General features: G+C 46.5%; 1 protein-coding gene across 2 annotated transcripts; it reads left to right on the forward strand.

The window, feature by feature from the left end:
- TCEA2 (transcription elongation factor A2) lies at window positions 1–27985 on the forward strand. Of its 2 annotated transcripts, none has more exons than XM_073607416.1 (10): window positions 1–234; window positions 5652–5714; window positions 6169–6274; window positions 9646–9709; window positions 9838–9971; window positions 11948–12004; window positions 15574–15728; window positions 17606–17752; window positions 19990–20061; window positions 27670–27985. In XM_073607416.1, the coding sequence occupies exons 1-10, from the start codon at window positions 160–162 to the stop codon at window positions 27676–27678; spliced, it is 882 nt and encodes a 293-aa protein (XP_073463517.1). In that variant the 5' UTR covers window positions 1–159; the 3' UTR covers window positions 27679–27985. The 2 variants fall into 2 exon arrangements, with proteins under 2 accessions (XP_073463517.1, XP_073463518.1); XM_073607417.1 differs by lacking the exon at window positions 1–234 and adding an exon at window positions 319–354.
- The last annotated feature ends 5 nt before the right edge of the window (window positions 27986–27990 follow it).

A 27990-nucleotide genomic window follows, 5' to 3' on the forward strand; every position in this document is an offset into this window, starting at 1 on the left:
GATGCATTCTGGGATTTGTAGTTCCGCTCGGCGGCGCTTCCATAAGAAGACAGCGAAGAGCGGATGATGGGGAACTACAAACCCGAGAGGGGCGGGGTCTGGCGGGTCGGTGCAGGGGGTATCAGGGCTCGGTACTGACAGCCCGGCGGGTGAGGAGACATGGCGGCCCCGGAGGTGGAGGAGGTGCTGCGTATCGCCAGAAAACTGGACAAGATGGTGACCAAGAAGAGCACGGCGAGTCCCCGAGATTATACACGGGGGGAGGGGTCTGTCTGGGAGAGCAGGGGCTCATGACGTCATATCAGGGATTGTAAGACTGCAAATACCAGCACCATGTTGTATGGTTTTGTGAAGGTGCGATGTTCTGCAGGACAAAATGGGTTGTAGCCTTATACAGTGCACAGAGAAGGTGCAATGTCCTGCAGGGCACAGGGAGGGTGCGATGTCCTGCAGCGAAGGTGCGATGTCCTACAGCGAAGGTGCGATGTCCTGCAGCGCACAGCGAAGGTGCGATGTCCTGCAGGGCACAGGGAGGGTGCGATGTCCTACAGCGAAGGTGCGATGTCCTGCAATGCACAGGGAGGGTGCGATGTCCTGCAATGCACAGGGAGGGTGCGATGTCCTGCAGCGCACAGCAAAGGCGCGATGTCCTGCAAGGCACAGGGAGGGTGCGATGTCCTGCAGCGCACAGCGAAGGTGTGATGTCCTGCAGCGCACAGAGAAGGTGTGATGTCCTGCAGGGCACAGGGAGGGTGCGATGTCCTGCAGCGCACAGCGTAGGTGCGATGTCCTGCAGCGCACAGCGTAGGTGCGATGTCCTGCAGCGCACAGCGTAGGTGCGATGTCCTGCAGGGCTCAGCGAAGGTGCGATGTCCTGCAGGGCTCAGCGAAGGTGCGATGACCTGCAATGCACAGGGAGGGTGCGATGTCCTGCAGCGCACAGCGAAGGCGCGATGTCCTGCAAGGCACAGGGAGGGTGCGATGTCCTGCAGCGCACAGCGAAGGTGTGATGTCCTGCAGCGCACAGAGAAGGTGCGATGTCCTGCAGGGCACAGGGAGGGTGCGATGTCCTGCAGCGCACAGCGTAGGTGCGATGTCCTGCAGCGCACAGCGAAGGTGTGATGTCCTGCAGCGCACAGAGAAGGTGCGATGTCCTGCAGGGCACAGGGAGGGTGCGATGTCCTGCAGCGCACAGCGTAGGTGCGATGTCCTGCAGCGCACAGGGAAGGTGCGATGTCCTGCAGCGCACAGGGAAGGTGCGATGTCCTGCAGCGCACAGGGAAGGTGCGATGTCCTGCAGCGCACAGGGAAGGTGCGATGTCCTGCAGCGCACAGGGAAGGTGCGATGTCCTGCAGCGCACAGGGAAGGTGCGATGTCCTGCAGCGCACAGGGAAGGTGCGATGTCCTGCAGCGCACAGGGAAGGTGCGATGTCCTGCAGGGCACAGGGAGGGTGTAATGTCCTGCAGGGCACAGGGAGGGTGCGATGTCCTTCAAGGCACAGGGAGGGTGCGATGTCCTGCAGCGCACAGAGAAGTTGCGATGTCCTGCAGCGCACAGGGAAGGTGCGATGTCCTGCAGCGCACAGGGAAGGTGCGATGTCCTGCAGCGCACAGGGAAGGTGCAATGTCCTGCAGCGCACAGGGAAGGTGCGATGTCCTGCAGGGCACAGGGAGGGTGCGATGTCCTGCAGGGCACAGGGAGGGTGCGATGTCCTGCAGCGCACAGTGAAGGTGCGATGTCCTGCAGGGCACAGGGAGGGTGCGATGTCCTGCAGCGCACAGCGAAGGTGCGATGTCCTGCAGCGCACAGCGAAGGTGCGATGTCCTGCAGCGCACAGCGAAGGTGCGATGTCCTGCAGCGCACAGCGAAGGTGCGATGTCCTGCAGGGCTCAGCGAAGGGGCGATGACCTATAAGGCAAAGTATGGGTGGACTGTTCCTCCCGTCCAAAGTTGAGGGTGCAATGTTCTGCAAGGCAGATTAAAGGTACATTAACCTGCAGAGCAAAGCATGGGTGTAGTGTTCCTGCATGGCACAATGAGAGTACAATGCTTCAGCTGGGTGCAAAAATCTACAGGATAGAGTGTGTTATGGTGTATTCCAGGGCACAGAGAGGGTGCAATGATCTGCAGGGCACAGTATGGTTGGTGTGTTCCTGCAAGGTACAGTGATCTGCAGGGCAAAGTCAGGGTGCGATATTCTGCAGGGCACAGTGAGGGCGCAATGTTCTGTAGGGTACAGTATGTGTGGGAGGGTTGTTCTATGGAGCACAGCGAAGGTGCAATGTTCTGCAGGGCATAATGAGGGCGCACTGTTCTGTAGGGTACAGTGTGTGTGTGTGGGAGGGGTGTTCTCTGGGGCACAGCGAAGGTGCAATGTTCTGCAGGGCACGGTGAGGGTGCAATATTCTGCAGGGCACGGTGAGGGTGCAATATTCTGCAGGGCATAGTGAGGGTGCAATGTTCTGAAGAGCACAGTGGTGAAGATTCAATGTTTTGTAGGGTACAGTGTATGTGAGAGGGGTGTTCTCTGGAGCACAGTGAAGGTGTGATGTTCTGTAGGGTACAGTGTGTGTGTGTGTGTGTGTTTGTGTGTAGGAGGGGTGTTCTCTGGGGCATAGGGAAGGTACGATGTTCTGCAGGGCACTGTGAGGGTGCAATGTTCTGCAGGGCACAGTGAAGGTGCAATGCTCTGAAGGGTACAGTGTATGTGGGAGGGGTGTTCTCTGGGGCACAGCGAAGGTGCAATGTTCTGCAGGGCACAGTGAGGGTGCAATATTTTGTAGGCTACAGTGTGTGTGTGTGGGGGAGGGGTGTTCTCTGGGGCACAGGGAAGGTGCAATGTTCTGCAGGGCACAGTGAGGGTGCAATGTTCTGTAGGGTACTGTGTGTGTGTGAGAGGGGTGTTCTGCAGGGCACAGTGAGGGTGCAATGTTCTGTAGAGGTACAGTATGTGTGAAGGGGAGGGGTGTTCTATGGGGCACAGCGAAGGTGCAATGTTCTGCAGGGCATAGTGAGGGCGCACTGTTCTGTAGAGTACAGTGTGTGTGGAAGGGGTGTTCTCTGGGGCACAGTGAGGGTGCAATGTTCTGCAGGGCACAGTGAGGGTGCAATATTCTGCAGGGCACAGTGAGGGTGCGATGTTTTGTAGGGTACAGTGTATGTGAGAGGGGTGTTCTCTGGAGCACAGTGAAGGTGTGATGTTCTGCAGGGCACAGTGAGGGTGCAATATTCTGCAGGGCACAGTGAGGGTGCGATGTTTTGTAGGGTACAGTGTATGTGAGAAGGGTGTTCTCTGGAGCACAGTGAAGGTGTGATGTTCTGTAGGGCACAGTGAGGGTGCGATGTTCTGTAGGGTACAGTGTGTGTGTGTGGGAGGGGTGTTCTCTCTGGGGCATAGGGAAGATGCAATGTCCTGCAGGGCACAGTGAGGGTGCAATATTCTGCAGGGCATACTGAGGGTGCAATGTTCTGCAGGGCACAGTGAAGGTGCAATGTTCTGTAGGGTACAGTGTATGTGGGAGGCGTGTTCTCTGGAGCACAGTGAAGGTGTGATGTTCTGTAGGACACAGTGAAGGTGCAATGTTCTGTAGGGCATAGTGAGGGCGCAATGTTCTGTAGGGTACAGTGTGTGTGTAGGAGGGTGTTCTCTGGGGCATAGGGAAGGTGCGATGTTCTGCAGGGCACAGTGAGGGCGCAATGTTCTGTAGGGTACAGTGTATGTGGGAGGGGTATTCTCTGGAGCACAGTGAAGGCGTGATGTCCTGTAGGGCACAGTGAAGGTGCGATGTTCTGTAGGGCACAGTGTATGTGGGAGGGGTATTCTCTGGAGCACAGTGAAGGCGTGATGTCCTGTAGGGCACAGTGAAGGTGCGATGTTCTGTAGGGCACAGTGAAGGTGCAAAGTTCTGCAGGGCACAGTGAGGGCGCAATGTTCTGTAGGGTACTGTGTGTAGGAGGGGTGTTCTCTGGGGCATAGTGAAGGTGCGATGTTCCAAAATGGAGATTTGGTGTTCTTCAGGGCAGAGTGAGGATGCAATGTTCTTTGAGGTAAAGTGTGTGTGCTTGGGGGGGAGTTCTCACTGGGACACAGCAATGGTGCGACGTTCTGCAGAGCACAGTGGAAGAAAATTAAATAGGGGGAGGGGCAGCGTTCCTTTGAGTGCAGCCCACACCATGGAAACCACAGGTATAATGTAGGGTTTACAATTTTACTGAGTATAATTTGATAGAGAAATGCTCTGCAGATATTCTGTAAGGGGGTAGTGTTCTGCAGGGAATATTGTGAAGGTGCAAGGCTCTGCAGGTGCAGTAAGGGTGAAATCTTCTGCAGAGTATAGTTTCAGGGTGCTGTGCCCAGATACATGATGAGGGTGTAAAGTTTTGCATTCATATTATGGGGAAGCAACATTTAGCATAATATATTATGAAGGAGCAATGTTCTGCGCAGTCTGTTCTGCAAGGAGCCCCTATTGTTTGGGAACCTTGCTTTAAGTACAGCACAATGCTCTGCGAGGGATATTATGATGCTGAAATACTCTGTAGGGAATATTGTGATGTTGTCTTGCTCTGCAGGGAATACCGTGATGCTGCAATACTCTGCAAGTTTTATTGCAATGCTCTGCAGGGGAGCTGCAAGAAGAAGAGTCCGACTAAGCTTATTCTCACACATCTTCGGGATCTGGTTGGCTTTGCTGGATCTTGTGGTTCCCTTGGTCTGCCAGCATTTGATGTTATAGGGTATCAATCTAGAAGAAGGTCATTCCCTTTGGAACTAGAAGAGCCAGCATTTCTTGAAGATCCCGTCTGAGGACACAATACTATATGTAGTGTCTTCCATAATCCTTGGGGAGCATACTGATGGATGGCGCCACGTCTGAGGACACAGGTGGCGTCACGTCTGAGGACACATTACTATTTGTTGTGTCCTCCATACTCCTTGAAGAGTATACAGACAGGTGGCTCCACGTCTGAGGATACAATACTATATGTAGTGTCCTCCCTACTCCTTAGGGAGTATACTGATAGGTGGAGCCACGTCTGAGGACACAGTACTTAATGTAGTGTCCTCCATACTCCTTGGGGATGCGCTGCCCTTCCAGGAGGTAATAAGAATGTCTTGGTTGACATTGGTAGGATGTTTTGGGTCCACAGCCTCAGGGCTGGCCCATGGCCGGAAGTTTTTCGATATGGCTTACTGTTGGCTGGTCAGTCCACACCTCCATCCTCGCCTGTACTGGTTTATTGCAGGTGTCGTACTTTGGGTGGTCCTTCAAGAGGTGCCATGTGAGGGCCTGTGGGCATCTAAAGCTGGTCATACTTGTCAGTCTCCTTTTAGATTTGTCCAAACCATGTGAGCATCTAACCATAACCATTCACTCAGCTTGAGCCCAGTTAGCCAGTCCCCCACTAAAAAAGATTAACGGTGTCAATGGCAACTTATCTGAGAGGCAGAAATTGCTTATTGGCCAAGAAACTTCTGGCACCCCTCTGGGGTCTCTTGGAAACCTGGTTGAGAAACTGTGCTCCAGACATAAGCAGTGGATAAACGCTCCTGTTTGCTCAGGGTAGTATAAACTGTCTGAGATCCTTTGGACGGTGAAGCTAGCTGCAGGCTTCTACAAAAGTGTCAACAGTCTTTCTCTCTTGCAGGATGGGGCGTTGGATCTTCTCAATCAGCTGAAGAATATGTCCATGTCTCTGGACATGCTGCAGGTACGAGATCAGATTGTCAAGTCGCAGTGATTTTTTTTTTTTGGGGGGGGGTGGGCCAGAGTCTGGTGGTGGCGCTCACTCTCAGTGTTGGTTGGAAGACAGAAGAACCTCAGAACTTTAGTCCAATGGCATAGACTGCACAATGCATATTGGGTGGCTGTGTGCTCCTGTGGACATTGTGGAGAAGACAATGGGCTCAATTCACGATTCATAAGGATCCTTATTATGTAAAAAAAAAAAGTATTTTTGATGTGAGATTTGAAATTGACCGAAAATAAAGATCCTTATCCTTGTGTAAAGCTTCGTGAATTGAGCCGGGTCTGTTGATTGGATGTTGATGGGGTTTTTGTTTACTTTGAGTTTATGGTGGAGCCAAGTTTGTCAAATGGTGACCTGTAGGACCCAAGCTCTGCCGTATTACACCTGAGTGACCATAGTGATCGCTCTGTTTCAGTCCACCCGGATCGGCATGTCGGTGAACGCTCTGAGAAAACAAAGCGATGAAGAAGAGGTGATCACTCTGTCCAAAACTCTTATAAAGTCCTGGAAGAAGCTGCTGGGTAAGACAGGTCTTCATTTTTTTTATTTCCTATTTTATTTTGTCCAGTGCACAGGATTTCTGGCAGGATCAATGGATATTTTTATGTAGTTGCAAAAAATGTACTTGGCCTGAAAAAAACAAATGCAACCACCATTTCTGACTGGTAAGCTACAATATTTTGTGTTTTTGTTCTTGGGTTTAGTTCCAGTCACTCTCGCTATGCTAGGTATGGGCTACATGAGGCTTTACCCTTATAAGGATTGGATTTGTGGAGCCCCGCCCATTTATTCCTCAGGGGAGAAGTTATACATGGCTCCTCCCACTCATTACTCACAGCATAGGTTATTTAGAGGTCCGCCTCCACTCATTGCTCATGAGATAGTATATAAATATTAGAATGTAGAATCCACTCCAAATTCAGTAAGATATATTTATTGTTTTGCAAGCTGTATTTATTGGTGTGTTTTTAACCACTTCACGCCCTTAGGACGTACCTGTACATCCTCAGTTTGAAGTGGTTATACCCGGATCATGACTACCAACCTGCAGGTGCAACCATGATCCCCGGTACCAAAATGTTCAACCACTTCACGCCCTTAAGACGTACCTGTACATCCTCAGTTTGAAGTGGTTATACGGGATCATGACTACAGCTGCAACCATGATCCCAGTACCATCATTTTCGGCTGGCAATGGGCTTTAAAGTAGAATTGATCCTGAGCAGCTCTACAGCTGCCCAATCATTTCTGTAGGGCGTGTGATTGGGGAGCCTGGGACTGCTGCCGTTGGATGTCCTGGAGAACGCAGAGGGGAGGAAGGTACATCTGTACCCCCTGCCCCCTTCGCCCGTGAATTAAGAAACCAGAAGCGATGAGGATCTCGGCACCTCTGGTTTCGGTTTGAGGTTTACAAAGCGTCACCAACATGTGAAGCATCTGATCAAACCGATCTGGGTTTGATGGTAGAGGAGAGATCTCTGGTTTAGTAGACCTCAGATTTCTCAGTAAAGAGTACCTGTCACGGCCCATGCTATCACAAGGAATGTGGATCATTCCTTGTGATAGGAATAAAGTTCATCAAAAACAAGCAAACAAAAAATCATGAAAAAAGAAATAAATTAAAAAAAAAAAAAAAAGGTATTTAAGATTATTATTATTATTATTATTATTATTATTATTATTATTATTATTATTATTTTATTTAAAGCACCCCCATCCCCACTGTGCTCACATCCAAATGCGAGAATGCATGCACAAGATCCGCATGCATATGTAAGCAGCGATTGCGCAATACACCGCAAACGGAGTGAGAGCAAATTTTTCTACCGCCAGACCTCCCGTGTAACTCTCACCTGGTAACAGTGGTAATTTTGGCAGCAAATTTCAATTTAGTTTTAGTCTTAGTGTTAGGACTAAAATGGCATTTTAGTTTTAGTCCCATTTTGGTCTTCTGCAATTGTTTTAGTCGTATTTAGTCGACTAAATCTCCAGTACATTTTAGTCGACTAAAACTCATTTTAGTCGTCTAAAATATAATGGGTGTAATTTAAATTGTAATACATTAGTTAACATTTCTCTACAATTTCCAAACTCGTTATATACTGCTGGAGTGAATGTGTTGTTATTTATAGTATTGAGGTATGAACATGCACTACAGACCAGTGTTAATTTTGAAGTCAAATTTCAATTTAGTTTTAGTCTTAGTCCTTTTGACTAAAATGCCGTTTTAGTCCCATTTTAGTCTTTTGACTAAAATGCCATGTTAATTTTAGTCGTATTTTAGTCATCTCAATTGTTTTAGTTTTTATTTTATATTCTTATTTTAGTCGACTAAAATAGTATTCATTTAGTTGACTAAAATGTTTTAGTCGACGAAATTAACACTTCCTGGTAACCTGTAAGAGCTTTTAAAGCGTCACTTATAGAGATTTTTTTTAGGTACCGTATTTTGTCGCCATTCCATGATCTTGCACAATTTTAAAGTGTGACATGTTGGGTATCTATTTACTCGGCATATCATCATCCAAAATAAAAGTGGGCATTATGTTGTGTTTGTGTGCACTAAAATATATTCTAATATATTTTTTCCTGAAAATTTACGTTGTAAAAATGGCTGCGCAAATATCGTGCGGTATAAAAAAAATTGCAACAACTGCCATTTTGTTCTCCGGGGTCTCTGCTTTAAAAAAAATTAATTGTTTGTGGGGTTTGAAGTGAATTTTTTGCTATGAAAAAAATAAATTCAAATTTTAACAAGTATGCGATAAATGTTAGCACTGTCCTGCTTTTCAAGTGGTGAAAGTATGTTTAACCAATGACCGGAATTTATGGTTAATAAGAACCGTCTGTATTGGCCCATAGGCAACAATCGGGTCATAATATCTGCCAGTCAGAGAGTGCAAGTTTGGTTGGCCGAATTGGGGGAAATGCAGACATTTTATATTTAAGGCTAAGCTAAGCAGGGCAATAACTTCTCCGCAGGATGTGGAAACCTTGCAAAAAGACCTGAACAAATTAATGGGGTGGGCGACTACATGGCAAATGAGGTTCAATGTAGAAAAATGTAAAATAATGCATTTGGGTGGCAAAAATATGAATGTAATCTATACACTGGGGGGAGAACCTCTGGGGGAATCTAGGATGGAAAAGGACCTGGGGGTCCTAGTAGATGATAGGCTCAGCAATGGCATGCAATGCCAAGCTGCTGCTAATAAGGCAAACAGAATATTGGCATGTATTAAAAGGGGGATCAACTCCAGAGATAAAACGATAATTCTCCCGCTCTACAAGACTCTGGTCCGGCCGCACCTAGAGTATGCTGTCCAGTTCTGGGCACCAGTCCTCAGGATGGATGTACTGGAAATGGAGCGAGTACAAAGAAGGGCAACAAAGCTAATAAAGGGTCTGGAGGATCTTAGTTATGAGGAAAGGTTGCGAGCGTTGAACTTATTCTCTCTGGAGAAGAGACGCTTGAGAGGGGATATGATTTCAATTTACAAATACCGTACTGGTGACCCCACAATAGGGAGAAAACTTTTTAGCAGAAGAGAGTTTAATAAGACTCGGGGCCACTCATTACAATTACAAGAAAAGAGGTTTAACCTTAAACTACGTAGAGGGTTCTTTACTGTAAGAGCGGTAAGGATGTGGAATTCCCTTCCACAGGCGGTGGTCTCAGCGGGGAGCATTGATAGCTTCAAGAAACTATTAGATAATCACCTGAATGACCGCAACATACAGGGATATGTAAGGTAATACTGACATATAATCACACACATAGGTTGGACTTGATGGACGTGTGTCTTTTTTCAACCTCACCTACTATGTAACTATGTAACTAAGGCTTAATATTAACCGCAACCCACCACAACTTTTTCTGTTTGTCCTGTAGACGGCTCAGACCAGCGGGGGAAGGACAAGAATCAGAGCTCCTCCTCCTCCTCGAAGGATCCCAGGTACCTATGTTGTTCCTCCTCCTCCTCCTGTGATTCTTGGCAGTGCATTGTCATTTGTTTTTAGATGGGGCTGAGAACCTTGCCGTTGGACAGAGAGAGCCTGATGACCCTCTGTGCTCATTTTTCAGTTTGCCTAAGAAGCCTGAATCTCCAAAAACACCGACCACCCCAAAGATGACCCGATTCCCCCCTCTTCCCGTCACCTCTGACTCGGTGCGGACCAAGTGCAGAGAGATGTTAACTGCAGCCCTGCAGACCGATGGTAATGCATGCCCACTATTCATCCTGCTTGTTTGCTTCTGTGTGCGGCCGTGTAATTGAAAGGCGATGCGAAATATTGGACAGAAGAGGGGAATGTTCCTTTTCTGTCTATGTCCTGTTGGGGAGATTTCCCTTTACATCCTATCCTGGAGACACAACAGAGAGTAGAACCGGAACCACCTTAAATGTGTTGTGTTCCTAGCAGATTAAATGTGGATCCAGCTCTACTTCCTCGTCCCCTTTAATGGGGGAATACAGGTCTAATTTTCCCTCCAGGAGGATTACAGAAGAATGGATACACAAACGCTCCCACTCTATACAGTGATCAGTGGTAAGCACAGTTTCCCATACTGGCATTTAGTGGCTACCTTCTCTGATACTACACTGGCTCTGTATTGTCTACCTACTTCTTAGTTTTTGTATTTATAGCGAGCTAGCAGGTGTTGGCGATGGGTTGGATGGGTGTAGAGGCATGCTCGGTATAGACTTTTCTCACACTTAAGGTAGTATTAAAACATTTACAGGTGGTGCGTAAAGCCAACGTGTTTCAGGGGAAAGTGCCTCCCCCTTCGTCAGGGCTGTGATGGTGAGTATAATCAATTATGATAGGTGGAGAACCAGCATGATGATCCTTGCCAGTTCTCCACTATTTAAGAGCACCTAAAAGGCCCTATCGGAGTTGTATATCAGTTCGAAGTCAGTCCCAACCATACTTACCACCACAGTCCTGACGAAGGGGGAGGCATTTCCGCCGAAACACGTTGGCTTTACTCACCACCTGTGAACTTTAATATTAACCTCAAGTGTGACAAAAGTCTATACTGAGCGTGCCTCTACACCAGGGGTAGGCAACCTAGGGCCTTCCAGCTCTTGTGGAACTACATTTTCCCATGAGGCATTGCAAGGTGAGCAGTTACAATTACTCCCAGAGGCATGATGGGACTTGTATTTCTGCAACAGCTGGAGGGCCCCAAGTTGCCTACCCCTGCTCTGCACCCATCTACTTTACAGAGTCTGAATGGGTGTAGAGGCACTCTCTATATAGACGCTCATCGCACTTAAGTTTAGTGTTTAAAAAGTTTATTGAAATTGACAGTTCCCAGGTGGTGAGTAAAGCCAATGCATTACGGGGGAAGAGCCTCCCTCTTCGTCAGGGCTGTGATGGTGAGTATGGTCAGGATGGAGCATGCCAGTTCTCTGCTATCTGACAGCACCTAAAGGACCCTATTGGAGTTGGCTTTTAGTTCCAGTTCAGTCCTGACCATACGCACCATCACAGCCTTGACGAAGTGGGAGGTACCTTCCCGAAACACGTTGCCTTTACTCACCACCTGTGAACTGCCAATTTCAATAAACTTTAATATTAACCTCAAGTGTGACAAGTTTCTATACCAAGTGCTCTTCTCTACCCACTCAAGTCTACATTGCGGACCACCTTTATATTGCCACCATAGAGGCAGCAGCCAAGACCCTAACAGGGTCCCACCTACATCTTCATTGATTACAAACCCCCTTGAAAGAAGGCGCATCCCAGATCACCCTCAGTGTTACCAAACCCCAGTCCAGGATTGTCGCACACACTCTTTTGAACTAGTGTGGAATCATTATTATATATTTAGGTCTTTCTGGACGTTCTTTACAATTCACCGGTGAGAGCAGAGATCTCCTAACTGTTCTATTTTTTTTTTTTTCTACTGCGTGATAATAAGGGGTTTCTGCGTGATAATAAGGGGTATTATGTCCAGAGATTGCTGCATTTGCCATTTTTACAATACATATTCAGACTACAGTGTTCTCCTAGCTTCAGATCTGTCTTTGTTTCTAATAGAGTTCTACCTTAGCAAGCTGGACCTTGGACCTTTCAGACTTCTGTATGGGAGGCCTAATGTTCTCTTGTCTCAGGAAAGTCGACAGTTTATTGTGGGTGAAGTAACTACCCCCCCATTTTCTGACTTTGTCTTTATCTCATCCTTCCAGGAGATCACATTGCGATCGGTTCAGATTGTGAGCTGTTGGCAGCACAGATTGAGGAGGATATCCTTTTTTATTTTAATGCTGTGCTCTTGGCTGGGGCAGAGGTAGGCTGAATACACTTAACCGCTTGCCGACCGCCTCACGTAGGAGTACGGCAGTAGAGCGGCTCTCCTGTGATGGCACTCCTGGGTAGGGGGGGCGCGATTAGACACTGCACAAGCCGATCAGCGGGTGCCGGCCGATGGCATGCGCTAATCGGCGAGAAGAGACACAGAACAGTGCTCTGCCTATGTAAACAACAGAGCACTGTGTCCTGTCAGCAGGGGTGCAGTGGACTTTGTTTCCATGTAAAGCAGGGAATAAAATTCACCAATCCCTTGGCAAAAAACAGCACACTCTGTATACAAAAACACTAGATAGGTACACAGTTAACCTTTTGATCGCCCTCTAGATGTTAACCCCTATTTTTAGCACTGATCACTATATTGGTGTCACTGGTTCCCACAAAGTGTCAAATTGTCCGCCTCAATATCCCAGTCCCACTATAAGTTGCTGATCGCCGCCATTACTAGTATATTAAAAAAAAAAAAAATCCAGTATATAAACCATAGTTTGTAGACACTATAACTTTTCAATCAATATACACTTATTGGGTTTTTTTTGTTTTATTGAAAGAAGCAAAAGAGGCATACAAGTAATGTATAATGAAAAACATAAGAATACATCTCCACAATCCATTCATTGCGATTTTTTTTTTTTTTTTTTTTTACCAAAAATATGTAGCAGAATACATATTGGCCTAAATTTATAAAGACATTTAATTTTTTTTTTTTTTATGTATTGGATATGTTTTTATAGCAGAAAGTAAACACTTTTTTTTTTCAAAAATAAAAGGGGATTAAATACCATAAATAGACAGCTCTATTTGTTGGGAAAAAAAATTATATACATTTTATTTGGGTACAGCGTTGCATGACCGCACAATTGTCAGTTAAAGTAATGCAGTGCCGTATTGCAAAAAATGGCCTGGTCATGAAGGTGGGTAAATCTTCCAGAGGGCAAGTGGTTGCAGCGCATGCAAAAGTATAGAGAAAAAGAATGTTCATGGAGAGTACTTTGGGTTGTTGGATAAGATTTATCATTCCCATTACATTCTCAGTATACAATCCCCTTTAGAGCTACTAACAAACTCTCATACAAGGGCCTGCCTGTTTGGATACCGATTTAGGTAGACCCTCACAATACCTGATTTTGATCAATCTAAAGGAGCCTATACAGAGTTTGGGATGTATATGGCCAGGGAAGTTCCATCAGCCCGGTGTCTAAGTAATGAAATTGAATAGCCGGAGTTGTCAGACAAAAGCCAGAGATTTCCCAGCTATGCCCAAAATGCCTACAAACACATATTTCCTTGTGAAGTGACAGCTGGGTTGGTACAGCTGTGCTGCCCCCCCCTGGTTTACTACAGGGACCAGGGCAGCTGAAAAGGCAGTACAGCCGGCCCACCTGTACTGGGCCCGGGCCCCATCAGTTCAAAAGAACTGGGGCACCTGCTCACCTTACTGCAGACACCTATCCTCTTCTGCCTCCTGCAGCGCTGCCAGCTTCCCCTCTGCTCCCTCCCTCAAGCTGTGCTGCAGGGGGATCAGTTCTAGCATCTGCGCCCCCATTCCTCTGCTTTTAGGGCCCTCCTTGGCTCCTCCTTTCTCTGCCACAATTCCGGCTTCCCTCCTCTCCTCTCCCACTGGCAGCTGCTTCGAGCACACAAGAGGATGTTTCAGGATGGAGGGGGGGAGGGGGCAGCAGTAAATATGTCATATAATAATGATTTTAGTGTATTCTTAGCAAAAATATCATGTAGTATTTTATGGGGGGGGTCGATACCCTGTCATGTAAGTAGTATGGGGCCCCGAGATTTCTAACAGCAGCCCTGGCTGGGACTCGGGGCACTATGAGTGGCTGGATGTAAAGAGACTCTCTCCGTTTACATCAGGCTACCTCTGACCTGTCACATTTCGGTCCGGAATAAGCCTTTTCCATTTATTTTTCTGGATTCGGATGGATTTGGAGGTGGACAGATGTAAACGCAACACAAGTCCATTTGGATCCACCTGTCCATGCGGCTGAATAGGTCAGGCGGACCTGATCGAATGCTCTATTCAGCCATATGGACAGGTCGATTTATATGGACTTGTGTCTGTTTACACCTTTCCATCTCCAAGTCCATCCAAATCCCAGAAAAAAAAATGGAAGAGGCTTATTCCTGACCAAAATGTGACAGGTCAGAGGTAGCCTGATGTAAACGAAGAGAGTCGATTTACATCCAGACACCCATCGTGCTGTCACGGGTCATCTGTGTCCGCTGGCGCAAACTGAACGGGTCAAAACACTGACATCCATCCCATTCTGCTGCTGATCATAGTGGACTCTGCCCCGTGTGAAGGGGCCCTTAAGGGTTGTGAAGGATCCAGCCGTATGGGATGTGATCAGTGCTAGCAGCTGCCCTGATAGGAGGTGTTGCATATTTTACAGATTTTGGGTAGCTTGCAAGATTTCTTGGTTTTAGATACACTGGAGTACACCTTGTTTTCTGTAGATGAGGTCTAAAATGCACAGGTCCTTTCATGGCTAGCTGAGGGTGGGTATTAATGCATGAGCCATGCCTGCCCGAGTGCCATCTGTATGCAGCTTTGTTTTGGCATGCCTTGAGTGCAGCGGTGCATGCTATGTTGGGCGCTCTGAGAGTGCCAGCCAAGCAGATCGACAACACGTGAACCCTGTAAGGCAATGGTTGCCAACTTATGAGCTCAAGGGGGCTTCAAATATGGTCCCTGACACCACCAATGGGCCGCACATAGTGTATAATATATGTAATGCTTGAGAGGACTGCAGACCTAAAAGAGGAGATGAGGGTCAGAGAGTGTGGACAGGATGTATTGTTGGCGGGGGACATGCTGCAGAAGACAATGTGAAACTGGGAGCATGTTACATGAGGCTCAGTCAATGCTTTTACCCTAATCAATGTTCCCACTACAGACTGCTGAGGTCTGAGGGCCACACATCATATACCATGTTGGGCACCAGGGCTGTAAGCAGCATCAGTGCTGCCAAGAAGTACAAATGGCGTTTTGTCTTCACATAACTTGCTCGCCAATTGCAGGGCCATAAGAAGTACAGCCAAAGCTCGTTTGGCTGTACTTCTGTGGATCACAGGAATGCAGTTCATTCTGCACTCCTGTGACCTGTTTTTAGCAGACAGAGGGCTGAAGCCCGCTGTCGGCTGACATCACAGAGCCAGTCCAGGCTGGGGCAAGATCGCGACAATAAAGTCGGTATCCGCCCATAACTCTGGACCGGCACCTGGCTCAGCCTCTGAGAGCCTGAGCCAGCCGCGGGGCACAGCAGAGAGCCGGTGACTGACAGTTACCATCTCTCTGCTCATGGAGCTCTGAGAACTGAGCGATCTGTGGTGTTTGATCGCTCGGTTCTCAGTCTTAGAGAGCCAGCAGGGAGACAGATGCAGCATCCACCTAGGGAAGTATGATTTTTGAAAAAAAAAAAAAAAAAAGCCGAACTTCTTTGTTAGTTACATAAGTTATCAATGTTTTCGGACCCTTGACTATCCTCACTAGTATATGGGGAGGTGCAAAACACCGACATGAAATACAAGAACCGGATCCGAAGCCGAATCGCCAACTTGAAGGACTCAAAGAATCCAGATTTAAGAAAGAACGTGCTGTGTGGCGCTATTACCCCGGAGCAGATTGCCAACATGAGCTGTGAGGTGGGTTTGCCCTGACTTGCCGGTAAACAATGACCCTACTTTGACATTTTATTTTCCACGAGTTTCCTTGAAGGGGAAGTATGGGTTTAAAGGGGTTGGTTTAGTTTTAGGGTTAAGGCTAGGTTTTAGGGTTAGGCTGTAACCAAGGATTAAGATAAAAGTAGAAGGTTTTTCAGAGATACTGATCTCCTTTAGCCTCTTTGCAGGCACTTCCTGTCTACATGCATTCCATCTTTTGGTCGCATGCAATTTCTAAGTACAGGTTTCCCGATGGTGACAACAGTGGACCATGCCTGCGGAACGTATGCTTGAAATGGCCACTTGTAGTCTCCATCACAAGCCCGTGTGACAGGGTGAGAATGCAGGAGCACAGTTGTCAGACTGGGACAGAGCAATGTCACCCAATAACAGGAAGTATCTGAACAAGGACCCTCATGGCAGGTATACCAGATATTACTTTAAAGTGTTACTAAACCCATTACCCTGCATTCACTATATCTGGTCTCCTCAGGACCCTGCATTCACTATATCTGGTCTCCTCAGGACCCTGCATTCACTATATCTGGTCCTCCCAGGACCCTGCACTCACTATATCTGGTCTCCCCAGGACCCTGCACTCACTATATCTGGTCTCCCCAGGACCCTGCATTCACTATATCTGGTCCCCCCAGCACCCTGCACTCACTATATCTGGTCTCCCACAGTACAAAGAACATGGAAATGCAATTATTTTAGTAAATATAAACTGCTAAATATCTTTTCTCATTAGCAGTATATAGCAGTCTCATGACTTCTATCAGTGTCTGGTTAAAGTTTGTAGGAGGAGTTTTCATTCTCCCCTAATTGTCCTATAAAGATGCAGGACCCCTGACCCTCTGTCTGGACAGTGCTGATTGGCCCTGTCCTGATCACATGCACTCTCCCAAGGAAAAAAAAAAGAACTCTCTAGCAGAACACCTCAAACTGAGCATGTGCAGCTTGTCCCCTAGCCTCTGTACTATCAGGAGATGGATTGGGGACAGTGGAGGAAGGGGAGGATCAGAGAAGACAGGATCAATCAGCCTTTTTACACAATGTGGAGGATTAACCCCTTAGGTTCCACAGTGAGTATAACAAGCATGCTTTACTGCATATACAGACTGATTTTACTGTTGTGGTTTTAGTAACACACAGCTGCAGATTTAAATCGGAGTTCCACCAAAAAAAATAAAATAAAAGTCAGCAGCTACAAATACTGCAGCTGCTACTTTTAAAATAAGGACACTTACCTGTCCTCACCTGAAGCCAACCCGTCCCTTGGCTTCGGGTGGAGGCGTGGGCATCTTCAGTAAGGGAATCGGGAAGTGAAACCTTCACAGCCTGGTTCCCTACTGCGCATGCCCGTATTACGCTGCGTGTTCAGAGTTGTCCCTGCTGTCTTCTGGGACCTGTGTGTCTCCCAGAAGACAGCGGGGGGGGGGGGGGGGAGGGGCCGGACACGGCATAGATTGCCACGGATACTGCAGCGATCTTTCGCCAGAAGTGGGAGAAGATTACCTGTATTAGACAGGTATCTGCTCCCCTCTCCCCCCTGAAAGGTGCCAAATGTGACACGGGGGGGGGGGGGGGGGGTTCTATTCGGACAGCGGAAGTTCCATTTTTGGGTGGAGCTCCTCTGTTTAAAAATGATTCACTTTTGAAATTGAAATATTATCATCATAAAGTTTGCATCGGATTTTTAGTCATTGGGTTTACATCTAGGGACTACTGCAGGGTGATGGTGGGGTGTAGAGACATTTTGGGGAACATGATGGGGGGGGGGGGGGTTTAGTTCCCCCAACAACTAGCATCATACCGGTTTTGCCAGTTGCATTGTCTTTGTCTTTTTCTTGTTCCAGGAAATGGCAAGCAATGAGCTAAAGGAGATGAGGAAAGCCATGACTAAGGCAGCCATTCAGGAGCATCAGATGGCCAAGACGGGAGGAACGGCGACCGATCTGTTCTCCTGCGGCAAATGCAAGAAGAAAAACTGCACTTATACCCAGGTAAGTGCCGGGTGCACCTGGCCTGGAGAACCACTAGAGGGCTCTGCTGGATGGAAGCTTGTTGTGTTCATCTGTCATTATTTATTCAATTTATTTTTTTTCACATATGATTTTGTTTTCAGCTTTAAGGAAAGGGGTTTTTATGTAATTTATTTATTTATTTTTTACAAAGTGCTGCAAAAGTGACCGCATCTCAAAAGTAGTTGTAGTGGGTTGTAGAAATATATTTTATATACACATAAAATGCTGCTTCCTGTCACTTCATCCTTTTGCTTTCTTTTGCATAATGAATTTTTTTCCTTTTTCTTTTAATCCTGTACTATTCCTCTATTGGCCAATATAAGGTTCACTTTGCTCTGTGGCGTAAAAGCATTGTGTACTTGATTTTGGTTTACTGATGCTCTTGTCTTCCACCAACCTACCTAGTGGCTCTTTAGGGATGGAGATCCCGCTGCACTAACTCGATCAGTCACTGTTTGTAGGCGGGTGATGGTATGGGTGGGTAGGAAGAATTCTCTTCCAAAGATTCGTGGCCAACTTAAAAGGAGGTAGTAGTGAGCCCTTTTGGGGGGGCCTGGGCTGCTACCTCGGTACGGCCCTGCGGTCGATTCCGCATGTAACCTTGGAAAGTAGATAGAAATCCAGTAAATGTAAGTTTGAAAAGACGTTTTAATGAAGGTAGTAAGGAAGTATAATCAAGCCACCATGTTTCGGAGGAACAGAGACTCCACCCTTCTTCAGGGCATGTTAATAGATGGGGAAGGATCCTAACCAGGTGTGCCTGTAGTGCAAGGATCAGATGAACGGATGTCTGAGTGCCGGCTGTGAATACAGAGGCAGCGCTGAATACAGAGGCAGCTCTCAGACATCCATTCATCTGATCCTTGCGCTACAGGCACACCTGGTTAGGATCCTTCTCCATCTACTAGCATGCAGCAACAGCCCTGAAGCCCCCCCCCCCCCCCAAGCATGTTGGCTTGATTTTACTTGTTGCTATCTTCAATAAAACGAACAGTAGGACGCTGAGGTAGGTATCAAATAAAAAAAAAAAAATTACTTTATCAAAATAAGCAGTACACTTACATTGATGTTTGCATGAACCAGCATGGATAGGGAACACCTGACACCAAGCAGCTGTGATCAGTGTGAGGCTGTAGACATCGCTGAGCAATCGGTGACCAGAGATCACAGGTAGCCAGCCTGCTCAATGTATGGATATTAGCAGCGGCGTTCTCAGCTGCACACAAGGATGGCAGTTGTAAAAAATGCCTGGTGGATGTCAGGAGAGGGGGTGTGCATGACGTGTTTCCAGGGACTTCGCCTTCTTTTTTTCAAAATGCACACCCCCTCTCCCGACATCCACCATTTTGACAACTCTCATCCTTGTGTGCAGCTGAGAACGTCGAGATCTTCTGCGGGAGCTGCAGAGGTTCCATTCTTGGTCTCTTCTCCTGCTCAGCCATCCATTTATTGATTACTCTTTTATCCATCTATCCATCCAGTTGCCTTATCCCTTCCTCTACCCTGTTGATGGTCTACAGCAGGGATATGCAATTAGCAGACCTCCAGCTGTTACAGAACTACAAGTCCCATGAGGCATAGCAAGACTCTGATAGCCACAAGCATGACACCCAGAGGCAGAGGCACGATGGGACTTGTAGTTTTGCAACAGCTGGAGGTCCGCTAATTGCTTATCCCTGGTCTACAGATACAGATGAAGGTTCCAATGGACCAAGTGAATCTGCACTTCTAGGAGCGCCGTATGTACTGTGTACTTGTACAATCTTTGGATTTGATATATACCTTCAATAAAACGTCTGTTCAAACGCACATTTCCTGGATATCGGGCGCTCCTTTCTTTCTACTTACCAACCCACCTAAGATTCCTGCACAGATTTCAACTTTCTGAGCAAGATGAAATTTGCACACTTCCCCTGATGCCAAATGGCCGTGTTCGGAGCTGATCATTGGCCACTGAGACACCAAGTGATGCATTGTGGGAAGGCACAACGCGTCATCACACGCTAGGAGAGGATTGTTGAGGAATCAAGTGTTGTCAATATTGGCTAAGCACAGGTTCTCTTAGAGATAAAGTCACATGTGCCAGGGGCTATTTGGTAAATGTTTGGTATAATGTGTGGGAATATAATGTAATTTAAAAAATCGCCACCTTTTAGTATGTGTACAAAAAAATGTAAAATTTTCGTTATATGTTGAAAAATGTTTGTCTCTTTTAGGTGCAGACACGCAGCGCTGATGAACCGATGACTACATTTGTTCTGTGCAATGAGTGCGGAAACCGCTGGAAAGTAAGCTTCATCGCTAATCTCTACATTGCTTTCAAATGTTTAAATCTGACTCCAGCCCACACTTCATACAGTCCACCAAACAGGATTTGTATTCATAGACCACAGGTTATATTATGGCACCTTCAGGTGATGGGCACTGGCAGGGCTGCCCCCTAGAGCGTACCCATATAACCCCACCCCTGCCCCTAGAGCGTACCCATGTAACCCTGCCCATGCCCCTAGAGCATACTTATAAAACCCCACCTATGCCCCTACAGCATACCCATATAACCCTGCCCCTAGAGCTTACCCACCCATGCCCCTAGAATGTACCCATGTAACCCTGCCCATGCCCCTAGAGCGTACTTGTATAACCCCGCCTATGCCCCTAGAGCGTACCCATATAACCCCACCCATGCCCCTAGAGCGTACCCATATAACACCGCCCATGCCCCTAGAATGTAACCCATATAACCTTGCCCCTACAGCATGCCCCTAGAGCGTACTTATATAACCCCGCCTATGCCCCTACAGCATACCCATATAACCCTGCCCATTTGGGAAAGGGTTTTTTTTTTTTTTTTTTTTTTTTTTTTTTTTTGCTAGTGTCCCTAGATGATGGACCTATTCTTCTCTTTGAGAAATAATTTTTCTTTTCTAAATATTTTGAAATGTCTTTTTCATTTGAAACTTCTGTCAACATCCAACTGCTTATTGCCTTATGCTGCCTAGCAGTTTACAGCTTGGTTGTACGCTGAGGATCGTACCCCCACCCCTCTGTATGGGATCAGCCTGTGTTGTTTGCTTTATGCACTGGATCCTGCAATAGACTTTCCCTTTGGCACAAGATGCGATGTGTGACGTTAGCTGCTGGGTATAGCTGGTCCATTTCTATGGTCCCGAGACCCTGAAGACCCATTCGGGGGATATGCCCATCATTTTGACCTTTTGATATACTTGGGGGCATGGATGAGGGTTTTCCTGTCTGCAGTTTAGTGGGCAGAGAATTTGGGAGTTATTCACTTTATGGTGGTAACCCCGGCTATTTTGTCTTTTTTTTTTTTTTTTACTTCTTGGGGCATGTTTGGTTTGAATTTTGGAGTTTTTTTTTTTTTTCCCTCCTATCTGAATTTTTCTCAGAAGGGTGAGCTAACCATCACTACTCCTAGATGGTGCCCACTCAATCCACCAAGAACGCACATTGCTGCATTCTGGCTGCCTCCTCTACAGCGACACAGCCTCAGGAACTCAGCTCCTAGGTTATAGCAGCCACTTCTCTAGACGCTCAACCCCCCCCCATCCATTCCGCACTCCTGAACCATAAGTACCCCACTGGTGACCCCCTCACTAGCTATGGTAGACCATAGGAGCAAGGGAGCTGGGACTAAAGCAGTGAGGGGTTAGAACCTCTGTAAGGTTTTGTTGTTGTCTGTGTCCCTGCTGGGGGAGATTTCTTTTCACTTCCTGTGTAATCATTGGGACTGGAAGTGAGTGGGAATATTGCTGACTAGGACACAGACAGCAGTTATGATGTGACAAAGGTTTTAACCTATCGCAATCTGACATCTGTTGGTTAGCAGGCAACCAGGTGGAGAGGAACGCCAGGAGGGAACGTATTACTTGGCTGATAGACCATGTCAGTTTAAAGAGGACCTGTCATGATTGTCAAACTAATATAGTATGAATGTTTGCACTAACAATCCATTTGTATGTTTGCTTTTGTGCAATGTGATGGATTGCCATCCATCCCTACTGTCAGCCAAGATTCATAGGCTCACATTGAACAGTTGGCAGTCTTCTCTGTGCTGCTTAAAGAGGAAGAAAACTTCCTCTGCAGACATTTGCCTATAATAAGGCTACCTATAGGTAGTGAAAATATCTCCTAAACGTGTACTGATTAGGGGATATTTACACTGCATGCAGTCAGTGACATCACTGGCGCATGCGCTCTGAAGGAACGGCCACGGGTGGCCTTCCTTCCAAGCCCCGTGCCGCGAACGGAGGCTCCCATGCATATGCGCTGGAGGGACGTCATCGTGGCTCCGGCCAATCACAGCGCCGGAGCTCTCGAACCCGGAAGAAACTCCAGGGAAAATGTCAGCCGTCTAGCGAAACAGCTTTGATCCAAGGTAGGCGTTTCATAACGAGCTAGTATGCAATGCATACTAGCTCATTATGCCTTTTGTCTTACAGGGTTTTTTTTCTTCTGAGGTTTGCAACCTCCTTAATGTCATTCACTTTTAATAAGGTCTAGCCTTACATGATTATTCATCTTTGGATTGGTTTAAAGCAGGGGTGTCAAACTTTCTGAACAAAGGGTCAGTTTACAATCCTTCAGACTTTAGGAGGGCCGGACTCTGGCCAGTGGGAGTAGAAAAGGTCCCGACGTCAATGGGGAAAAAAATGATGCCCCATTGCTTGTTTCAGTGAGAGTAATTGCACCCCATTATTGGTGCAATTGGGAGGAAATTGGCCCTGTTAATTGAGCCCCATTGTTGGTGTCATTGGGAGGAATGGTGCCCCATTGTTGGTGTCAGTGGGAGGAAATGTTCCCCCTTCATTCATGTCAGTGGGGGGGAGTTAAGCCCCATTGTTGGTATCAGTGGATGAAATAGTGCCCCAAGGGTCAGATGAAAGCAAGCAAAGGGCCTGGCCCTCAGGCCACAGTTTGGAGACCATTGGTTTAAAGGATAAGTTTACCTTTTGGACATGTTATATGTTTCACCCATTTTTAGGGTGGAACATGTAACCTGTTCCAGCTCCTGCACCTCTCTCACCCCCCCCCCCGTCACAGCGGATGAGGGTACCTCTCCCTGGACCCGCTGTCACTTCGCCCACACAGCCGTTTCATTCATTCATAGTTTTTTTTTAATAGATAAACTACAAGTACCGTCATCGACGGTGGCAGGCATACTTGTAGTTTGATTGAACTGTGGGCACGCTGATCAGCACACCCGTAGCTCACTCACACTGCCTATAGCTCTGCATTGATGGCCTGTACACGGTTATGGACAAAAGAGCTGTAGGCAGTGTGTGCAGGAGTCTGACTGTGATCACTGCAATTTGCTGATCACGGGTGAAAAGCTTTCCAGGCTCCTGTTTTAAAAACGAATAAATGCAAATTTTTTTTTTTTTTTTTTTACCTGCAAAAAGGTGTGCATTTGTTATATTTTTATGTAAAGGTGAATCCTTTATAACAGTGGTCATCAACGCTGTCCTCAGGGCCCACTAAGAGGCCAGGTTTTATGTATTACCTTGGGGAGATGCAGACTAGAATACTGCAATCACTGAGCAGCAAATGATATCACCTGTGATGTATTTCAGTTATCTTGCAAACCTGGTCTGTTAGTGGGCCCTGAGGACAGGAGTTTATGACCACTGCTTTATAACAACTTTTTCAACCATTTTACCCCAGAGAAACCCTGGAAATAGTATTCTAGTCTCAAGGAGCCATTTCTAAAATCAAATTATTGGGGGTCAGAGCAAAGAATGTTCCTTACATTGGTGGTCAGTGGGAAGAATGTCCCTTACATTGGAGGTCAGTGGGAAGAATATCCGTACATTGGAGGTCAGTGGAAAGAATGCCCCTTACATTGGAGGTCAGTGGAAGAATGCCACTTACAGACAGCTAAAATTATCAGTGTTGTGGGCCCCAGAATTGCAGACATCATCAAATGGGAGGTGAAAGAGCCCCTAGCTACCTCTACAGGAACCTTAGCGTTCCAATGTCCCTTACATTGGAGGTCAGTGGGAAGAATGTCCCTTACATTGGAGGTCAGTGGGAAGAATGTCCCTTACATTGGAGGTCAGTGGGAAGGATGTCCCTTACATTGGAGGTCAGTGGGAAGGATGTCCCTTACATTGGAGGTCAGTGGGAAGAATGTCCCTTACATTGGAGGTCAGTGGGAAGAATGTCCCTTACATTGGAGGTCAGTGGGAAGGATGTCCCTTACATTGGAGGTCAGTGGGAAGGATGTCCCTTACATTGGAGGTCAGTGGGAAGGATGTCCCTTACATTGGAGGTCAGTGGGAAGGATGTCCCTTACATTGGAGGTCAGTGGGAAGGATGTCCCTTACATTGGAGGTCAGTGGGAAGGATGTCCCTTACAATGGAGGTCAGTGGGAAGAATGTCCCTTACATTAAATGTCAGTGGGAAGAATGTCCCTTACATTGGAGGTCAGTGGGAAGAATGTCCCTTACATTGGAGGTCAGTGGGAAGAATGTCCCTTACATTAGTGGTCAGTGGAAGAATGCCACTTACAGACAGTTAAAATTATCAGTGTTGTAGGCCCCAGAATTGCAGACATTATCAAATGGGAGGTGAAAGAGCCCCTAGCAACCTCTACAGGAACCTTAGGGTTCCAATGTCTCCTTGATAATGGTTGGTTTAAAGGCACACCTTTTTTTGACCGTACGGCGGTGGGCAAAAGTTTTGAGAATGATACAAATATTAATTTTCACAAAGTTTGCTGCCTCAGTGTTTTTAGATTTTTTTTTTTTTTTTTTTTTTTTTTTTTGTCAGATGTTACTATGGTATAATTACATGCATTTCATAAGGGTCAAAGGCTTTTTTTTTTTTACAAATACATTAAGCAAAGAGTCAATATTTGCAGTGTTGACCCTTTTTTTTTTTTTTTTTTTTTCCCCCCCCAAGACCCCTGCAATTCTCCCTGGCATGCTGTCCATCAAATTCTGAGCCACATCCTGACTGATGGCAGCCCATTCTTGCATAATCAATGCTTGGAGTTTGTCATAATTTGTGGGGTTTTTTGTTCACCCGCCTCTTAAGGATTGACCACAAGTTCTCAATGGGATTGAGGTCTGGGGAGTTTCCTGGCCATGGACCCAAAATTTTGATTTATTTTTTTGTTCCCCCAAGCCACTTTATCACGTTATCACTTTTGCATTATAGCAAGGTGCTCTATCATGCAGGAAAAGGCATTGTTCATCCCCAAACTGTTTTCGGATGGTTGGGAGAAGTTGCTCTCGGAGGATGTTTTTGTACCATTCTTTATTCATGGCTGTGTTCTTAGACAAACTTGTGAGTGAGCCCCCTCACTCCCTTGGCTGAGAAGCAACCCCACACATGAATGGTCTCTGGATGCTTTTTTATTGGCATGACACAGGACTGATAGTAGCGCCCCCTATTCTTCTCCGACAAGGTTTTTGCCCCAAACAATCGGAAAGGGAATTCATCAGAGAAAATGACTTTACTCCAGTCCTCAGCAGTCCAATCCCTGAACCTTTTGCAGAATATCAGTCTGTCTCTGATGTTTTTCCTGGAGATAAGTGACTTCTTTGCTGCCCTTCTTGACACCAGACCATCCTCCAAAAGTCTTCTTCTCACTGTACATGCAGATGGACTCACACCTGCCTGCTGCCATTCCTGAGCAAGCTCTGCACTGGTGGTGCCACCGATCCCGCAGCTGAATCAACTGTAGGAGATGGTCCTGGCTCTTGCTGGACTTTCCTGGGTGCCCTGGAACCGTCTTCACAACAATTAGATCTCTCTCCTTGAAGTTCTTGAAGATCCCATAAATGGTTGATTTAGGTGCAATCTTAGTAGCAGCAATATCCTTGCCTTTGAATGTGCAAAGCAATGATGACTGCATGTGTTTCCTTGCAGGTAACCATGGTGAACAGAGAAAAAAAAACAATGATTTCAAGCACCACCCCCCTATTAAAGCTTCCAGACTGTTCTAACTCAGTCAGCATTACAGAGTGATTTCCAGCCTTGTCCTCGTCAACACTGACACCTGTGTTAACGAGAGAATCACTGACATGATGTCATCTGGTCCTTTTTGTTGCAGGGCTGATCTGCAGTGGAAATGTTTTTTGGGGGATTAAAGTGACGGCAGAAGGTTTTTTTTTTATCTTAATGCATTCTATGCATTAAGATAAAAAAAACCCTTCTGTGTGCAGCAGCCCCCCCTAATACTTACCTGAGCCCCATCTCGAACCAGCGATGTTGTACAAGTGCCTCGGCCGCCTGGGACTCTCCCTCCTGATTGGCTGAGACACAGCAGCGGTGCCATTGGCTCCCGCTGCTGTCAATCAAAGTTAGCTAATCAGGAGAGGGGGCGGGGACGAACCGCAGCTCATGCTCAGGTGCCCAACATGCTGTGCCCACATAGCAGGCCACTTGCTGTGGGGGCACTCAACAGGAGGGAGGGGGGCCTAGAGAGCCGGCGAGGGACCAGAGAAAAGGAGGATCTGGGCTGCTCTGTGCAAAACCAATACACAGAGCAGGTAAATATGACATGTTATTTTTAAAGAAAATAAAAAAGGGGACTTTAGTATCACTTTAAGTTCATTTTCATGGCAAAGAGGGGCTTTGCAATTCATCCGATCACTCTTCATAACATTGTGCAAATTGCCATCTTAAAAACTGAAGCAGCAGACTTTGTGAAAATTTTTAATATTTGTGTCATTCTCAAAACTTTTGGCGACGGCTGCAGAATGGAAGAACTAAAAGTGGATCATTATCTCAGCAACTGAAGTTTTGTGTGTTGCTAAGAAGTTGGGAAAGATGGCAAGAGAATGGCTCCACAAGAAACAGGATCATAGGCAAGGAGTACAAATTGTAAATATATTTTTTGTTTAAAAAGCAGTTGGCAAGTGCCTCAGAAAGCATTGAGAGCAGAGGATAAGGGTGACAGACAGACCACTAGCATTATAAGAAGAGGTCAGCAGTGGTGCCCAGGTATTTTCAGAACAGGTTTTCTTTAGAGACCTAACTTGGTAAAAAATGGTAGGTAACAAATATTTAAATTGCTTACTTTGCAGCGCTTTTCCTTTCCATAAATTATTTTCTTTGCTTGTAATGTGCCGGTGAACTTGCTAGCAAATATGACTACTTCTCCTGGAAGGAAATGTACATAAAAGCACAGAAAAATGAAAAGTGAAGTATGGCTTTAAAACAAAAACCCCATTATACTCGCCTAGATGGCTGCAGCACCTGCTGCCTTGAATACCGAGAACTGAGCAATCAAACACCGCTTGGTTTCTCAGTCTTCAGCCTGCAGAGAGCCGTGACTTTCAATCCAGGGCTCACTGGAGCGCTGGGCTGTGGAGGGGGCAGGAGCGGCTGGCTAAAGCCGGGTACACTCTCTATTATTATTTTTTTTTTTTTTTGTTTAACCCCATGGGTTGAATTAAAAAAAACCTGTCAGCTCCGGTCGGGGCCGCTGTACCAATCATGCAAGGTTAGTTCAGCAATCTCTCTCACTGAGCTGTGTTCTGACTCTGATCAGCGCTCTCTGCCATTGACTGAGAGCGCTGATCGGGAGTCGGACGGCTGCTGGTTTTCCAGCTCTTCCGCCCCTGCACTCACATTTCCACATAAGCGTCTGTGTAGTTGCTGGGAAAGGAGGGAAGACGGAATACTATAAATTGTGACTTGAGTGACAGCTCGGAGTATGCTAAGATCACATCCAAGATGGCGGTGCCCAGCAGCAGTCTCAGGGCTTTTGGATGTCTACACAAGGGAGGCTTTTACAAAACCTTTTATATACACATATAATCTTATGGAAAGATTGTTGTTGAAATAATTTATCTAGCGCCAGGATCTCTTTAATAGATTTGTTTTGATTTTGCTATTAACGTTTATGCATCTTCTTCCTTTGCAGTTTTGTTAAGAACTCTACAAGTGGCCTGTCTCATCTTCTTCCTCCCTTCACCGCGCCGCATGCAAAGACGCCAATTCCACACCAAGCCTGCCATTATTGTTATATATACTTATGTATAGAACTATATATATATCTTCTTTTTTTTTTTTTCTTCTTTTTCTTACTCGTTTTTCCATTGGTTGAGAAAACACGTGATTATTTTGAAGGGCTTGATTTGCTGTTTGCATTCCATGAAGAGGACCTGTGGCAAACTGGGGTTTGTCACTTTGTAAAATTACTACCTGATTGTATAAAGTAAAGTTGACATTTGTCTCGACCTTG

Source organism: Aquarana catesbeiana, linkage group LG12, assembly GCF_042186555.1.
Source record: "Aquarana catesbeiana isolate 2022-GZ linkage group LG12, ASM4218655v1, whole genome shotgun sequence".
Classification (NCBI taxonomy): domain Eukaryota; kingdom Metazoa; phylum Chordata; class Amphibia; order Anura; family Ranidae; genus Aquarana; species Aquarana catesbeiana.

Bases quoted from the DNA above. Each gene is read 5' to 3' on its own strand.
- TCEA2 (XM_073607416.1), top strand. From the start codon at position 160: ATGGCGGCCCCGGAGGTGGAGGAGGTGCTGCGTATCGCCAGAAAACTG. The intron at 5,715-6,168 runs GTACGAGATCAG...GCTCTGTTTCAG, and splicing joins TGTCTCTGGACATGCTGCAG to TCCACCCGGATCGGCATGTC. The intron at 12,005-15,573 runs ATATCCTTTTTT...GACTATCCTCAC, and splicing joins GGCAGCACAGATTGAGGAGG to TAGTATATGGGGAGGTGCAA.